Here is a 15652-nt window from a genome sequence, read left to right on the forward strand (position 1 = left end):
CAGAGGCTCCCTCCTCGTCCCGCCTGAGCTACCGCCCTGCTGCTGGCCAAACCCGTTCCCCACCAGACGGAGCTGGCTCGGCCACGTGCCCTGTCCCACCGTGACAGGCACGACGCTCCCTTGCCGTTCAACCGGGCCACCCCAACACCTCTCTGAATCCCGAATTCTGGACGACCGGCAGAGGCGGTGTCACCGCACTGCCGCCTGGTGGCCTCTGCCCTCCCTACAGCCTACAACCAAGCCCATGGACCCGGGGCGACAGGCCAGCCCTGGTGTGACCCCCAGCTGGGGTGCCCTGGCCCTCAGCACCGCTCCCCCTCGCACAGCGCAGGTGGAGGGCAGAGCAATGGGCAAGCACCCCCCATTGACGGCCCTGTGAGGCCCGGGGATAAGAGACCCCCCCAGCCCGAGGGACGCGGCTGGGCCCAGGAGAAGAGCTGGGCAGGTACCCCAGGCTGCGAGTGGAGGCGCACCCCGGCCCCCGCCAGGAAGCCAGCACGGCGGCCCAAGGTTCAACAGGGGGCTGTGCGGCTGGAGAAGCCGTCTCCCGCTCCCTCACCATCCCCCCCCATGTAGAGCCTCCCGCCAGCCTCAGCACAGGCAGAGGGGAGGAAAGTGCAAGAAGGCCGAGAAGCAAGAGAGGAAGGGGCCCCATGGAGAGGGTCATCAAAGCACCTGCGTGAACAGGGACCCCAGCCCTGGGAGGAGCCACAGGCAGGGCCCCCACCAGGGCTCCCGCGGCCCAGGCCCAGGCCCAGGCCTGGCCGGGCCGGGCACCAACCACCTGGAAGAGATCCGGAGGGCACGGGGCCATGGGAAGGCTCCACGAGTGGCTCCGGCTCATGGGGACAGTAACCTGGGACAGACAGCCCCACACGGGGGTCTGGGCTGTGGCCACCCACCTGGCCTGGGGGAGGTGCCAGCTGCACCAGCCCGGCCCTGGGCCCCCCCGTCCACAGGGGAAGCGGGCCAGTCCCCGGGATACCAGGCCCGGCACCCTGTGCCCTCAGCCCTCACCCTGGGAATTGTCTCCCGGGCCCGCTCGGAGGCTTCCGGTCCCATTTAAGCTGGTGGAGCCCACGCGTCGCAGCCTACTAGGAAACCCCCTTCGTGGACCTGAGGGGAACTAGCTTCCCCAAATGCTGTCACCCCACCTGGGAACCCAAGCTCCAGGCAGGGATTAGAAGAGTTCATTAACCTCAGGAAGTTACCAGCCCGGCAAACACACTTTCTTGGTTTTCCTATGACCAACGTCCACGACGACAAAGCCCCAATCCTGGCCTCCTGCGCGTGGGGCCTCCCACGCATGGGGCCTCCTGCACTGTGCCGCAGTAGCCGGAGCCTTGAGGCAGGAGCCTCTGGGTTTCGTGCCCGCTCCGCTCATAACGCCCCATCCGTGCGGGGCATGGAGTAGAGCAGGGCCGCCCTGCCCCATTCCGCCCGTGGCACCAGAAACCCCTCCTTGGGGACAGGCTCCACCAGGAACTCCACGCGGCCGTCCCCGCTGGGCCCCGCGGCCGCCACCACCAGGTCCACTATCCGATACTGGTTGACAAATGCCAGGCCCAGTAGCGCGGGCTGCTCCGGCCCCGACGGCCCCCCGCCAAGAGCGCCACCGCCAGTCCCCACGCAGCAGTGGATCCGGAAGCATCGGATGGGGGAGAGGAGGTAGGACCAGTGCAGGGTGCAGCCAAGCCGGAGCCGAGCAGGGGAACCCTCCTCCTCAGGGGTGGCTCGCTGCCAGCGCACGTGGGACACGGTGACGGCCTGCACCCGGGGCAGCGGGGCGAGCAGGCTCTTGGCATCCACCACCTGCCAGGACAGAGAAGGCTCGCCACGGTCCCCACGTGCGCAGGGGGTTTAGGGTGCCCACCCCTGCACAGCCCCCCTGCAGCCCCCTCCCTGGCACCCCTGCAGCCCCCCTCGCAGCGTCCCTGCAGCCCCCTCCCCGGCACCCCCGCGGCCCCCCTCCAGGCACATCTGCCTCCCGTGTGGTGGGAGGCACCTCGGCCGGGCCCCAGTGCGGCGTCCGCAGCCTCACCTGGACCTCGCCGAGGCGGCAGACGAAGCTCTCCTCCTCCCGGCTGCCTGGAGGCCGGGCGAAGCTAACGAAGAGGTCTCGCAGGAGGCAGTCGCGCAGGTTCACCTTGTAGCAGCTGCAGGGGACAAGTGGGATCAGTCGTGGGGAGCCCCCCTCGGCTCAGCACCAAGGCTGGCAGCTCAGAGGCCTCAAGTCACGGCAGGAAGGTCCATCCTAAGGCGGACCCTGTGGCCGGTGGGAAGAACCTAAGGTGGGACGGTGACTGCTCCCAGCAGCCTCCTGGGTTCCTGTCCCAGGGCTCCTGAATCCTGGGGGGGTGGGGGGTGTTGGCCAGGGCTCATCCAGCCCCCCAGTTCTGGGGCTCCTCACCCAAGGGCCCCTGAATCGAGCCCCCCATGTGGCCATCCCCTGCTGGAGACTCACCGCTGGACCCAGCCCCCACGGAGCTGCTGGCTGCAGCGGTGCACCCATCGGGCCAGCTTGGTGGGGGGCACCCGGAGGGGTCGGGGACTGTGCCTCGAGCTTGTCTCTGCCAGGGGAAGAGACCTGAGAATGAGGAGAACCCAAAGGAACCCACGCAGGGAGGTGTCCACACCCGAGGGAGCCCCGGGGGCCACTAGACTCCCCGCTGGTGCCAGGCACTCATGGCCAAACAGGCTGAGGCCCTGGGGGCAGGAGAACAGGGGGGGAGCCCCTCAGCCCCCCACTGTGCTGCCCAGCAAGGGCTGCAGCCCAGAGGCTTCAGCTGACGGGGGACTGTCCCTGTCCGGGCACCCCCCCCGGCCTGGGGCACCCTCTAGACCCTCCTCCCCGAGGTGTCCCTGAAGCAGAGGGTGCCCGCAGGAGGCAGGAGAGCCCTACTCCTCACCATTCAACGTCGAGATGCTGCCGACGTGGCAGCTACCCGCATCCCCTGTGGTGAGCTCCAGTGCCACCCCGACATTCGAAGCCCCTTCTAGCTTGTACACCAAGGACAGGAAAATCTGGGGAGGCACGGGGACCTGCAGAGAGAATAACCTGCCGGCGGAGGCCCAGGGTAAGCGGCCTCGCGGGAGCGGCTGAGAAGCCCCCCACCCCTGGCTCCGGGTCCCACGGGCCATGGCCCCTCCCACCAGGAACGGGGAGGCTCCTGAGCTCAGGGTGTGCGCGGCTGGGGTGGCCTCCCTGCCCCCACCCCGGCCCAATCCTTCCGTGGCTGACAACTCTGGGTCCTGGAATTCTATGGGCTTCCACTGAGAAGAGGTTTCAGGAGAGGGGCCCACAGAAACAGCAGGGGTGGGGATGGGAGCTGTCCTGTGGGGGCGGTGAGAAAGTTCTGGAGACCCGTGGCCCGGTGATGTGCACACAGTTAACACTACTGCATCACACACTCAAAATGGGGAAGGGGAGGAACTGAAGGTTCTGTGCTCTTTACCCCAAAGGCCACCTGGGCTGTGGCCCGTCATTCTGGCCGCTGCGGCCCAGCCGCCCAGGTTAGTGCTCCCCAGGGAGAGGGCAAGCACAGGACCCCGCACCTCGCTCCCCACGCACTCACCTACCTCACAGCCACGTGGTCCTGCTCGCGTGGAATCAGCCCGCGGACGAGCAGGGAGCTGCCCCCGTTCCAGGCGTCCGCCAGGCAGCAGTGCGTCTTCACCCAGCCCCGCCCGGCCCCCTCCAGCCTGTGCTCTGCGAACAGCGGCTGGATCTCCTGGGCGCTTGGGTGGTACCAGGGCCCCTCCGCCTCCTCCTGAAGGATGGGGCCGCCTGAGGGAGTGCCGGGGCCGCCAGCCCCCCCACCCGAGCCCCCCACCTCTCCCGGGAGAGACCAAAGTCAGAGAGGGCGGCCCACCCGGGACCCCGCGCACCTGGCCGTAGCGCACTCTTCGCGTGCCCATGCCCAGGCAGAAAGAAGTGACAAAGGGCAAAGAGCAGATGCTGTGTGTGGGCAGGTAGCGTTCCAGCAAAGCCCAGAACCTGCAGAGGAACATGCAGGGGACCCCCGAGGTCACTCTCTGCGTCCCACCCAGGGAGCGGGGCTACCCCGCCAGATGTGCCGGAGATGCAGGTCTGCAGTTGGGGGGACCCTCAAGGTCCCCAACCTTCGCCCCCTTCCTGCTTAACTGGTTGCCAGGCCCCCCACACACCACCTGGAAGCAGCCTCGATGGCTGGCTTCTCTCCGTCTGAGCCCTCAGCCTGCCCTACATGTCCTGGGAAACCAGAGAAATCACCAGAGCTCCCCCCTCCAGCCATCACAAAGCCCCTGGGACAGGCAGGACTCACTTGTCCTGGTTCTGGAAGAAATCCTTCTTTTCCAAACACTCGTACACCCAGCCAGGTGCAAAGAGAGCCGCCGAGAACCCATGCTTCCGGATCAGCTCCAGCGACTACGGAGACAAGTCCGGGACCCCCCCTTCTCAGTAAATTGGAAGCGCCGAGCCTGGCTGCCAAGGCTCCCTCCCAGCTCCGAGGGGGGCAGCGGTGGGCAGAAGGGCTGCAAGCGGGCAGGGGTCTCTGGGGGCCGGGAGCGCCCACAGGCTGCATGGGTCTCCCTGGCTGTACCCGTCGTCACGTTAGCAGACTCACCGCGGGTGGAGAGAATCTTCAGTTATTGGATTAATTTATTCACTTAGAGCTTAATTAATGAGCAAGAACATCCCCGTGGCCCTGGGGAAGGGGCAGGCCTGGCAGCCCAGGAGCCGAGCGGACTCCCCGTTGACCCCGCACCGGGCGCCTCAGCCCCGGCCGTCCCCTCCTGTCTTTCCTCGCTGCCGACATGCCTGGCCTCGCCGGAGAAAACCCTGCTGGTATTAAACCAGCACTTCCCCAAACTGGCTGTTTCACCTGGTCCTTAGCCCCGAGCTCCCTGAGCCCACCCGACGGTCGAAACCGCCCGGCAGAGGCAACCACTAGCTAGAGCGGAGGCAGGCATCTGAACAGGTGCTTCTGCCCGCGAACACCTGTGTACAAAGCACCGCCTGACTGCAGGGCGGCTGCAGGCTGGGGCTTCGGGGCACAGCCTGGCCCCGGGCGGGTCACCCATGTTTCTCCGGAAAGAATGTTGCCTCTTCCTTCCCTTGAGGGCAGACGGGAACGGAAAGTCCCCGAGAAAACCAGGCCATGGAAGGCTTGCAGCCCGCCCCCCCGCCCCAGCCTCGAGGGCCACCACCCACCTTGTACGTGTCGAACTGGCCTCCCACGACCTTGCCACGGGCGAACACGTCCACTCCCACGTACACGTCCGCCCGGCGCTGCCCGGCCTGCCCCAGCATCCGCTCTAGGTGCTCCTCCCGCCAGTTATAGTTGGTGAAGAAGCCGTCGCAGGAGTCGAAGAAGACCCTGCAAGGTGGCGAGGACCAGCCGTGAGGGCCGTCCCCTTCCTTCCCCTCCCATCCTATCTCCACCCCGGACCCAGCTGCCTCCAGGACCAGAACGCAGCCTGCCCCGAAGAGCAGGGCCCCAGCCGGGGAGGCACGGCCTACGGCCCTCGGCGCAGTGCCAACCCCTGGCGTAGTCCCACCTGAGGGCGGCCAGTAGCAGGCACCCCACCCCTGCCCTCTCCCACGGGGGTGGTCATGTGTGCCAGGCCCTGGAAGCAGGCCGCACTCCCACCGCCCTCTCCGCCCAGAGGGCTGCCCGGCTCACCGGTTGTGCTGGTTTAGTTCGTCCTGCCACTTGAGCTGGCCACTGCTCACCACACTGTCGTACCAGAGCACCAAGCCTCTGGGGACCTGCTCATGGAGCCGAGCGGTCAGGTACCGGAGGAAATGGGGCATGTTCCCCACTGCAGCCAGCTGGAGGGGGGTGAAGAGCAGACCCTCGGTGAGGCGTGGGCCTGTCACGAGAGGTGCCCAGCGCAGGACAGACAGGAGGATGCTTCATCTCAGAAGCAAACACATACTCCAAATAAGCCGCGGTCCCTGGAGCCCCCCCAACCCATAGACGCTGAGGGGAGGGTCCAGCCAGATATCTCCCACTATCCTTCCTTTCTTCGTTTTCCTTTTTTCTGTTTTTCTTTTTTCTGGTTTTTTTTTTTTTTTTTTTTTTTTTTTTTTTAAGATTTTATTTATTTGAGAGAGAAGAGAGTGCTCCGGAGGAGAGGCAGAGGGACAATCAGACTCCACACTGAGCACGGAGCCTGACTTGGGGCTCGGTCCCATGACCCAAGCCAAAATCAAGAGTCAGACAACCACCTGAGCCCCCTGCGCCCCAACTGTCCTTCTTTCTGAAGCAGGAAGGACATGGGCGCAGCAATCAAGGAAAGACAAAACACCATGAAAGGGGAGAGAGCGTGAGGGGAAGCCACACACACAGCCCGAGCAAGCCGGACGGAGGAGGGAGAGCTGTCGGCCTGAAGGAGCACCAAGGCAAAGCTCAGCCAACCAAGGTGTCTGGACACAGCGCCGGAGAACATTCTGTGTCGCTGAGAAATAACAGAAATCTGGGCCGGCTCTAACTCGGAGGCGAGCAGCGGCTCCTGCTGCCCTAACAGGGAGGCTGAGGAAAGCAGCAGAGGGACAGCACATGGCCACGGGCTGGGCTGGGCAAGCACCGGAAGGGAGGCTATGCTCACGCTCAGAGAGTTCTCGATGTTGATCAGCCAGCCATCGAAACGGAAAAACTGGGCAATCAGGACCAGCTGATCAGCCACGGCTTGGTAGGAGCGCTCGTCCCCGGCCAGAAAGGCTTCACAGAGCCGCCCACCTTCCTTCCACTCGGTGATGAAGGTCCCTGGCAGGACACAGAGAAACGAGGTCAGGTGAACCCAGCAGTTGGCAGAGCGTGGTTCCTGCAACTGCATCGCCAGCAAGCTGTTCGCCCACTCACATTCTCGGCTGTCCCGGAGAGCTGGGGAATTAAACCACCTGCGGGCAGAGCCCGGCAATCAGTGCCAAACAGGCCATAAAAGATTCAGGTGCAGGGGAAGAAAGCTTGGGAAACAACCACTCTGCCCACGGAGCAGCCACCTGCGGCCTGTGGGCCACGGCCGCCCACCGCTTGGGTTCATGACTGCAGTTTTGCTGGCACGCAGCCACGCCCATCCGTTGCCTACTGTCTGTGGCTGCCCTGTCTCGGCTAGGACAGTGACCCAGTGGCCTGGCCCCTTCCAGAAGTCTGCTTCGCCCGTCCTAACCTATCAAGAAAGCCCCAGCTGAGGAGCTCTACTCACTCAGAAGCAAAGGCCAAGCTTTTTCGTCACTGGCTCACCTGTCAGGTGTGCTAACAAGTCTGGTTGAGTGGGAGGCGAGCCCTGGGGTCTTACCCAGCACGCAGACCCCATGCCTGTGGGCAGCATTGGTCCAGCCCACAGGGGGGATGGTCACCGTGTGGTGGCTGAAGTACACAAAGATGTCAATAGACTGCCAGTGGTAGAAGCAGTAGGGGTTGTGCACCGCCGCGCCCTGAATAAACCTGCGCAAGAAACAGAGCAGTCGGGACCCAGGACACGGGGACCCCGGTGAAGCTTCTCTCCAGTCCTGGCCAGCGACGCTAACTGAAGCTCACTGGGCACCAGGCACGGTGTAGATGCTGCTGGCTGGAGCGAGAAGCAGGACTACGCCTCGGCCAGTAGATCAGAGGTCTTCAGGGAAACATCCTCACCAGACCCAGCCGGCAGTCACCACTGCACCTGGCGGCTGAGCGTTTTCAGCCTCAACAAGGACAAGAGAGGAGAAAAGACAAGCACAAGGGCTTGTGCAAAAGCTCCAGGCCTGGTGTCCCCGCACTGGTCCCTAACGCAGTTCCTCCAGGACGGCCTAGGCTGATAACCACATGAGCTACAACCGAGACGTCACCACCTGCCTCTGCCTGGCCCTTGGTGGCCGGCCCTGACTCAAGCCTTCCCATCTATCGTCCCGTCCAAGACTGTTTTATAGACGTTTAAGACCTCTGAGCAGATCGCGCACCAACTCTGGAGGCGCGGGAGTGTCACAGCGGACATCCGAAGCCAGAGCTGGTGAGGACCACGCTCTGGGGCCAGGAGTGTGGAGAGGGTGCCCACTGCTGTACCCGCCCCGCCTACCAGATTTCAAGGGCACGTGGTTCCCGGAAGCCAATGGTTTCAGGGCTGCAAGAGGCACCAGCTTTCACCTGGCCCGCGTCCTCTTACAGATGAAACAGGAGGCCCGTGCTCCTCGCCCCGTCAGGGCAGTGTGGTCCAGAGGCCCGTCTCCTGACTCCCCCACCCAGCCAGTGTTCTCAGCCACATGGCTCTCCCTCCCTCCTTTCCCTCCATCCCCGTCCCAGGCAAGGAAAACAGGCCACAAAATTAACATGGGACGATGTCCTCGCAGAGCCTTACTTGTCATCCAGGTACCCGCCCATCATGTCATGGCACAGCAAGGTCCGGGGCCTCTCGCTGCTCAGAGGCGGCTGCCGACACTCGGAGGGCTCCAGGGCCACGTTGAAGCTGTCCTCCATGCCGGGCGTCCACGCCAAGAGTTCCTCCAGCGAAGAGAAGTAAAAGCTGACGGGTTTGGTGGTGTCCTTGTCATAATATCTACCTGGTCAGGGGAGGAAACAATGAGGAATAGATGGAAAGTGTGGGGTCCCTAGTGATGCTCTGACAACAGAGAGGAAAACAAGAACAGGAAGGGGCGGGTCTGACCCCGAGGCGCCAAGAGTGAACTCGGAGACAGCGTGCAGAGCCTCCATCCTTCTCACCTGGCAGAGGATCCGGGGTAAAACTGACCACATCATGAAACACTGCTTCTTCTTGCTCCTCCTCAATTCTAAGCAAAGAGAAGTTTAAAAATAATAATAATATATATATATTATTATATAAATATATATATATATTTTAAAGGTTTTATTTATTTATTCATGAGAGACACAGGCAGAGGGAGAAGCAGACTCCACACAGGGAGCCCGACATGGGATTTGATCCCGGGACTTCAGGATCACGCCCTGTGCGGAAGGCAGGTGCTAAACTGCTGAGCCACCTAGGGATCCCATGGTTTTTTAAGTAAAAGCATGAAGAAAAAGAACACTGACAAGCAAATGGACTAGGCCCCATCTAGTCATGCAGAGGGGAGGCGGCGTTATTCTCCGACTTACATTTTGAATGCAGACTATGGAAATACTGCGTTGAACCTAAGAGGCTAGTAGGCGCTGATCCTCCCACAGCAGCCGGTGTTAGCGACATGGCGGGGCCTCCCACAGCGCTCCCCTGTCCTATGAGCAAACCCCTAACCCTCTGCCACAGCCCCCCCAGACGTCACCCTGTGGAGACCTAAGTTATACTTCATAAGGTCCATAGGTTCTGTTGGGGCCAAGCGGTTGGAAAACTCACAGAACTAAGAGTTTCAGGACCCAACAAAGCAGGTTAAGCATTTGCCTTCAGCTCAGGTTGTGATCCCAGGGTCCTGGGATCGAGGCCCCCATTATCCGGCTTCCTGCTCAGTGACGAGTCGGGGCCTCCCTCTGCCTGCCACTCCCCCGCTCGTGCACGCTTGGGCATGCTCCCTCTCAAATAAATAAAATCCTCAAAAAAAAAATTTTTTTTAAGACAACCATTATCACTAGAACGCAAGAAGACACTGCAGCTGCTGTAGATACCGGCCCTGGGCTTCAGAGTGGGAAATGCTCTAGAGATCGCCCAACCTCGACCGCCACTTCCTTGGACCTTTCTTAGGGGGATCTTGAAACTCCCTGGGTGGGTGGAAGGGGTGAGACATTCGAATCTCCTGAAAGTAGAAGTACTATGGAAAAGGCTTCCTTAAAAAAATAAAAATAAATAAATAAATAAATAAATAAATAAATAAATAAATAAATAAATAAATATAAAAATAAAGAATAAATAAAAAAAATAAAAAATAAAAATAAAAATAAATAATAAAGGAAAATGCTTCCTTTGGAATGTCACCCCACCACGCTGCTCCTCCCTCTGCCTTCATGATTTCCCCACCTTCAGCTCCCCGCCCCCACACCTGTCTGGACACCTGCCGTGGGTACCAGATGACCTCTGCACCTGTTCTTCCTCCCTGAGGACGGAGAACGCCAAGGCAACATGCCTCCCCAAAGATGAACACCTTCCCCAGCAGCCCGAACCACGTGCTTCCCATTCCCGTGCAGCCTGAAACGCGCCTGGTCTCACCCCTAGGGATCTAACAAAGTTAGGGACGCTCTTTCCGGGAAGGCCGTCCAGGTGCTGCTGACTTCCTCCAGGGGAGCAAATGCGCCAACGAGAAGCCAAGCCCGGGCTCAGGAGGGCACGTCCGCCCCTGTCTTGCCGCTGAGCCTCTGCCACTCGGTTCCCCCGACCGGAACACCCTTCCTGCCGTTAGCCACCTGCTCCCGGAGACCCCCCAGCTTAGAGCCCCTCCGGCCCCCTCCGGCCCCTTCCGGCCCAGCAACGGCGGGCAAGCACTGGCCGGCCCCTCCGCCTCCGCGCGGACCCCGGGGGCGGCGGGCACGACGCCCGGTCTCCGCCCGCCACTGCGGCCCCCGTCGCCCCTGCCCACCTCCTCCGTGGCCGCCGCCGCGCCCGCCGCCGCTCCCGCTCCTCCTCCGGGGTCGGGGGCGCCTTCAGCCGCGCCGCCGCCCGGGGCTCGGGCCCTGCCGCCTCCATCACGACGCCGCGCCCGCCGCCGCCGCCCGCTGGCCAATCACAAGCTCGAGCCCGGCCCCGCCTCCGACCAGCAGCCAATCACAGGCCAGAGCCCGGCCCCGCCTCCGGCCGCCGGCCAATCACAAGCGCGGGGTTGGCCCGCCCAACGGAGGGAGAGCGCGGTCCGGCTGTGGACTCGCGGCCTGCGGTCTGGGTTCGCCCCCCGGGTGACCCGGACTTTGTAGTCGGAGGACGGCCTGGGGGCGGGCCCGCGGTGAGGGGCGGGGCCTACGCGGGGCGGGGCCTACGCGGGGGCGGGGCCTTGCGGGGGCGGGGCCGCGGCTGCGCTGCATCCCCGGTTCGGAGCATCCCTGTCTGTCCCCACCAAACCCCTTCCTGCAGCAGAACCGTGGCCCGAAGGTCACAAAGCCAGTAAGCTGCAGCAGTGAGACTGAGCTCGGGTCGTCTAACCCTATTCAAAGATAATTTTCAGGGGTGCCTGGGGGGGCTCAGCGGTTGAGCGTCTGCCTTGGGCTCAGGGCGTGACCCCGGGGTCCTGGGATCGAGTCCTGCATCAGGGTTCCCCGCAGGGAGCCTGCTTCTCCCTCTGCCTGTGTCTCTGCCTCTCTCTCTCTCTCTCTCTCTGTGTGTGTCTCATGAATAAATAAATAAAATCTTTTTTAAAAAAGATAATTTTCAGGAAAAGATGAAACCCTAATTCTCATTCAGGTGTAAATAGGGACAAGAGATGAAGTCTTTCTTCTTGTTAATCCGCGAAGCAACCGCGCAGATGTTAAAACCAGTTCAAAGAGGATAGGAGACCCGTGTACAGATGAGGAGCATTGAAATGAATATCAAAGCCGAGGCAGAAGCAGCTTTTCTGCAGGGTGGGGGTGGGGAGATCACTGAACCCCTAGAGAGACCATCTGCACCCCCTGATAGAGACAGGGACTGGAGTCACACAACAGCAGCAGGGACGTGTGGTAGATGATGCATCGTACTCCACTGAGGCATGAATTTTTTCTGTACCCCAAATCTGCGCTCTGCAGGAGCTGTGGTGTCCCCAAACTCACAGGGCCTGAAGGCTTCTCACAGGTGGCCCGTCCCCTGCATCTTGGGAACAGTTCACAGTAAATGTGGTACAAGGAGGCCTGAGCAGGGGGGAGTGTAGCCGGGGTGCAGAGGTGCATGAGCACCTGGCCCCGGGGGTCCCAGGCAGACCAGGCTCCGCCTCATGCCACTGACAAAATCCACAGGCAGAGAGACAAGTCATGGGGAAACGAGAAAGGAATTTATTCCAGTGAGGCCTCCCCTACATGAGCACAGCGTCTCAAAGACTGTGCCCAAAGTGCTGAAAACACTTCTAGGTTTATATAAGGACAGTGTGGGACAAAGGTGGGTGGAGACGTGCAGGTGGGCAGTGAAGGTCAGGTTGATCGTTGTCTTGGGGTCAGTCACGGGGTCTTGGTGACTCAGGGCAGTCCTCGTGGCTTGAGGGGGTAATTTAGGTCCCCACCACGAGATGCTATGCCCGCAGGGTCTTTCACCCAGACTTAAGAGATAAGCTCCAAGGAAGAATTTAATCAGTTAGCGAGTACAGACCGAGGTCGAGGTCAAAATGGAGATAGTTGACTTCCTCTTTCAGAAGCAGAAAGTTCAAGGAGGCCAGACGCAGGGCTGGGACCCACAGGGCCAAGCCTGGGCCAGCCGGAGGCTCTCCTCCCCCGCCTCCGAAAGCCCTCTGTGCAGCTGGGAGTGTCCGGCGCTGGGCGGCAGCTGCTGCCCAAGCCCAGTCCAGTGGGCCTCTTTACTATGGTTGCAGACTTTGAACTTCAGGAGGCCCCAAGCTTCCATAAACCCCAAGCGTGGGGTGATGACTAAGGCTGTGGAACCTGAGCCCCAGCCACGCGGCAGGAGACGTGTGGAGCAGGAGACAGTGGTCCCCGGGGAGGACAGAGACTGCAAAGCCCTGGGAAGTTGGCCAGGAGAAGGGGGAGCAGGGCCACAAAGCTCCCTCCAGCCGTGACCAGGCGAGCAGATGATGTGAAGTCCTACTTAACCAGCTATTCCGAGCACTTAGCTGTAGCTTCGTGATAAAATAAATAAACTTTTCATCCTTACAATCAAAACGTACTTCTTAGAGATACACTAAACGGCCCTTAGGTGATGCTCGGTCTCTGGGGGGAGCAACTATGCCGAAGTCTCTCTTTTCTATGCATCCGCCCAGCATCGGCCTCTGGTCTAGGGGGACAGGGAAGAGCAGGTCTCGTGGCCTCTGTGTTGGCTCCCTCTTGCTGCCTTCCCGGCAAACCCTGCAGCTCCCGGTCTCCCTGGGGATCAGGTCAAGCCTGGAGGTCCCTATGTCTGCCTTGAGGTCACATCGGTCCCTGCTGGGACTCCAGACCCGTCTGAGATCTGGCTGGGCCCCCTCAAACCTTAACCTTGCAGGATTTCCAGACAAAATACAGGACACACTCCCCTGCACCGAGCCTGCCTCTCGAGTCTGAGGACACACGCTCACTACCCGACAGTAAAGTGGCACACCTGGGATGCCTGCCCTTGCCTGGTCCCTACACTCGTTACATCCATTTTCTCCTTTGGGAAATGTAAAGTGCTGCGGATAGAGCTAATGTCCCTCTTAACCCACCACGGCCCTCCTGGTTTCCCTGCCTCCTGTCCCTCAGAGCCGCCTCTGTGTTCCACCAATCTCATCAGTCGGGCCTGTGTCCTTCCAGATGTTGTGAAGTACTTTCACACACGTGGATGCACCTGGAACTATATAACATTGTGCGTGTCTTATAAAATAGCATCATGTTGTACAGATTACTCTGCATCTTGCTTTTCTATCCCCCTCCCCCCACAGCCATATTTTTGAAATCGAGCCATGCTGATTTCTGTGGCTCTGACACGTTCATTTTGACTGTTGTTAAACACGCTGCCTCTTTAACACATCACCGTCTGCTTACCCCTCTACATCGGTGGACGTTTACACAGAAAGCATGTTTGCTTTTATTTTTTAAATATTAAAATGAGGACCGCCTGGGTGGCTCAGTGGTGGAGCATCCGCCTTTGGCCTATGTCTCTGCCTCTCTCTCTGTGTCTCTAAATTAAATCCCTAAAAATTAAATTAAATTAAAAAAATAAATGTTAAAATGAATGTCTGCATATAAACCTTCTTGGGCACTCACAGTGGTTTTCTTTCTTTCTTTCTTTTTTTTTCCTTTTCAGATAAAAACACAAGAGTTGCTAACAGTTAATCACATCCACATTTCCAGACTCAGCAGCCACTAAGGAGCTGGTCCAAAGGGGCTCTCGCATTGACTCTCTTCCCACACTGGCTAGGTGTGCACAACCGCACACCTCTCAGCACTGATAGTACTTAACTTCCAGATTTTTTGCTCACCTGATGGGTGCACACAGTTGTCTCTGTTCTAACATGACGTTGCTTTTATAATGCTGGCCAGCCATTTGGAAACGAATTCTTCCTCCTGAGACAATCCTGTTGGGAGTTGTTGCCCATTCCTTTCTTTTTCTTTCTTTCTTTTTTTTTTTTTTTCTTAAGAATTTATTTATTTATTTGACAGAGAGAAAGAGCACAAGTAGGCGGAGCGGCAGACAGAAGGAGAGGGAGAAGCAGGCTCCCCGTTGAGCAGAGAGCCCGACGGTGGGCGGGGGGCTCCATCCCAGGACCCCAGGATCATGACCCAAGCGGAGGGCAGACACTTAGCCAACTGAGCCACCCAGGCCCCCCCGTGTGCTGCTGGTGTTTCTCGTAGGATTGGCATTTTTGGATTCAATATGGTCAAATTATTAACATGGTTCTATGACTTGGCTGTTTCCTCCTACTGAGGAGGGCTGTCCTGGCTTTACGGTCAAAAAGATGTTCTCCTACGTTTTTAGCTGATAATTGTCACATGTAGTTGTGGTGTGTGTGTTTCTTGCAGATATATAAATTCCAGATACCTCTGGAGGTAAGTCTTTAACATGTCATCTTCCTTTTTGGTTTTCGGCCTGTTCAGATTTTTCTTTCTTCCTGGGCCAGTTTTGCCAATAAATGTGCCCCTAGAAAAGTGTCCATTTCAGTGAGGTTTGCAAATGTGGGGTATTAAGTCCTTCCTGGTCATATTTTTTTAATCTCTTGGTTACGTCCTCTCTTTAATTTCGATGTTGTTTATTTGTGTCTTCTTTTTTTGTTTTCCTGACGCTTTGTGCTGAAGGGCTGTCTATTTTATTAGTCTTTTCAAAACACCAGCCCTTGGTTTTGTTCTATTTGGGGAATTCATTTTCTGTTTTCCTAACCTCTGCTTTTATTCTCTTTCCTTATTTTCTTTGGATTTATTTTGTTGTTCTTTTTCTGGTTTCAGAAGTGGACAGTGTGGTTCACTTATCTGTAAGCCCTTCTTGTTTTCATATAAATGCAGCAAGGCTATACATGTCTCCCCGAGAATGACTTGCACCGTGTCCCATGGGTTTCCATAGGCAGCACTGACATTTCCATCAAGTTCGCAATACTTCGAGAATCCTGTTAGCTCCTCTCTGCGCCATGCGGAGTGGCCCTTGATTTTGCTGCAGGAGAATTCATCAGTCTTGTCTGTTATGATTAGCACTTTTGTGTCTTTTTCAGGATGTATTTCCCTACCCCAAAGGCACAAACGTACAGAATGCTCCATCCGGTTATTTTCTAGAAGCGCGGCTATTTTGCCTCTCACCTTCAGATCTGCAGCTCAGCTGGATTCATTTTTGTTTATGACGTGAGAGAAGAGGGCAGGTTGTATTTCTTATCATATAGGTCCCCCAGTCGTTCTGTGGTCTCTGGAAAGACTCGCCTTCGTCCAGCGCTCTGCAGGGCTCTGTACGTGCGGGGGTCTGTTTGGGGCCCTGTGATGTTGTGAGCTGACAATAAGAAATGTGTATTTCGGGGGAGCCTGGGGGGCTCAGTCAGTGAAATGACTGCCTTCAGCTCAGGTCATGACCCTGGGGTCCCGGGATCGAGCCCCATGACGAGCTCCCTGCTCAGCGGGGAACTTGCTTCTCCCTCTCCCCCTGACCCTCTCCTCACTCCCCGCTCTTGCTCTGTCTCTCA

At 59.0% G+C, this 15652-nt stretch overlaps 1 protein-coding gene across 1 annotated transcript; it reads right to left on the bottom strand.

Moving 5' to 3' along the window:
• Window positions 1–1193: 1193 nt before the first annotated feature.
• Window positions 1194–10590, bottom strand: ENGASE (endo-beta-N-acetylglucosaminidase). Its single transcript, XM_038549483.1, has 14 exons — window positions 10484–10590; window positions 8685–8752; window positions 8323–8524; window positions 7285–7433; window positions 6595–6752; window positions 5667–5815; window positions 5195–5360; window positions 4305–4408; window positions 3889–3997; window positions 3580–3770; window positions 2910–3058; window positions 2465–2570; window positions 2042–2156; window positions 1194–1812 (listed from the first exon to the last, which is right to left on the bottom strand). The coding sequence occupies exons 1-14, from the start codon at window positions 10588–10590 to the stop codon at window positions 1381–1383; spliced, it is 2205 nt and encodes a 734-aa protein (XP_038405411.1). The 3' UTR covers window positions 1194–1380.
• Between the last annotated feature and the right edge of the window lie 5062 nt (window positions 10591–15652).

Source organism: Canis lupus, chromosome 9, assembly GCF_011100685.1.
Source record: "Canis lupus familiaris isolate Mischka breed German Shepherd chromosome 9, alternate assembly UU_Cfam_GSD_1.0, whole genome shotgun sequence".
NCBI lineage: Eukaryota > Metazoa > Chordata > Mammalia > Carnivora > Canidae > Canis > Canis lupus.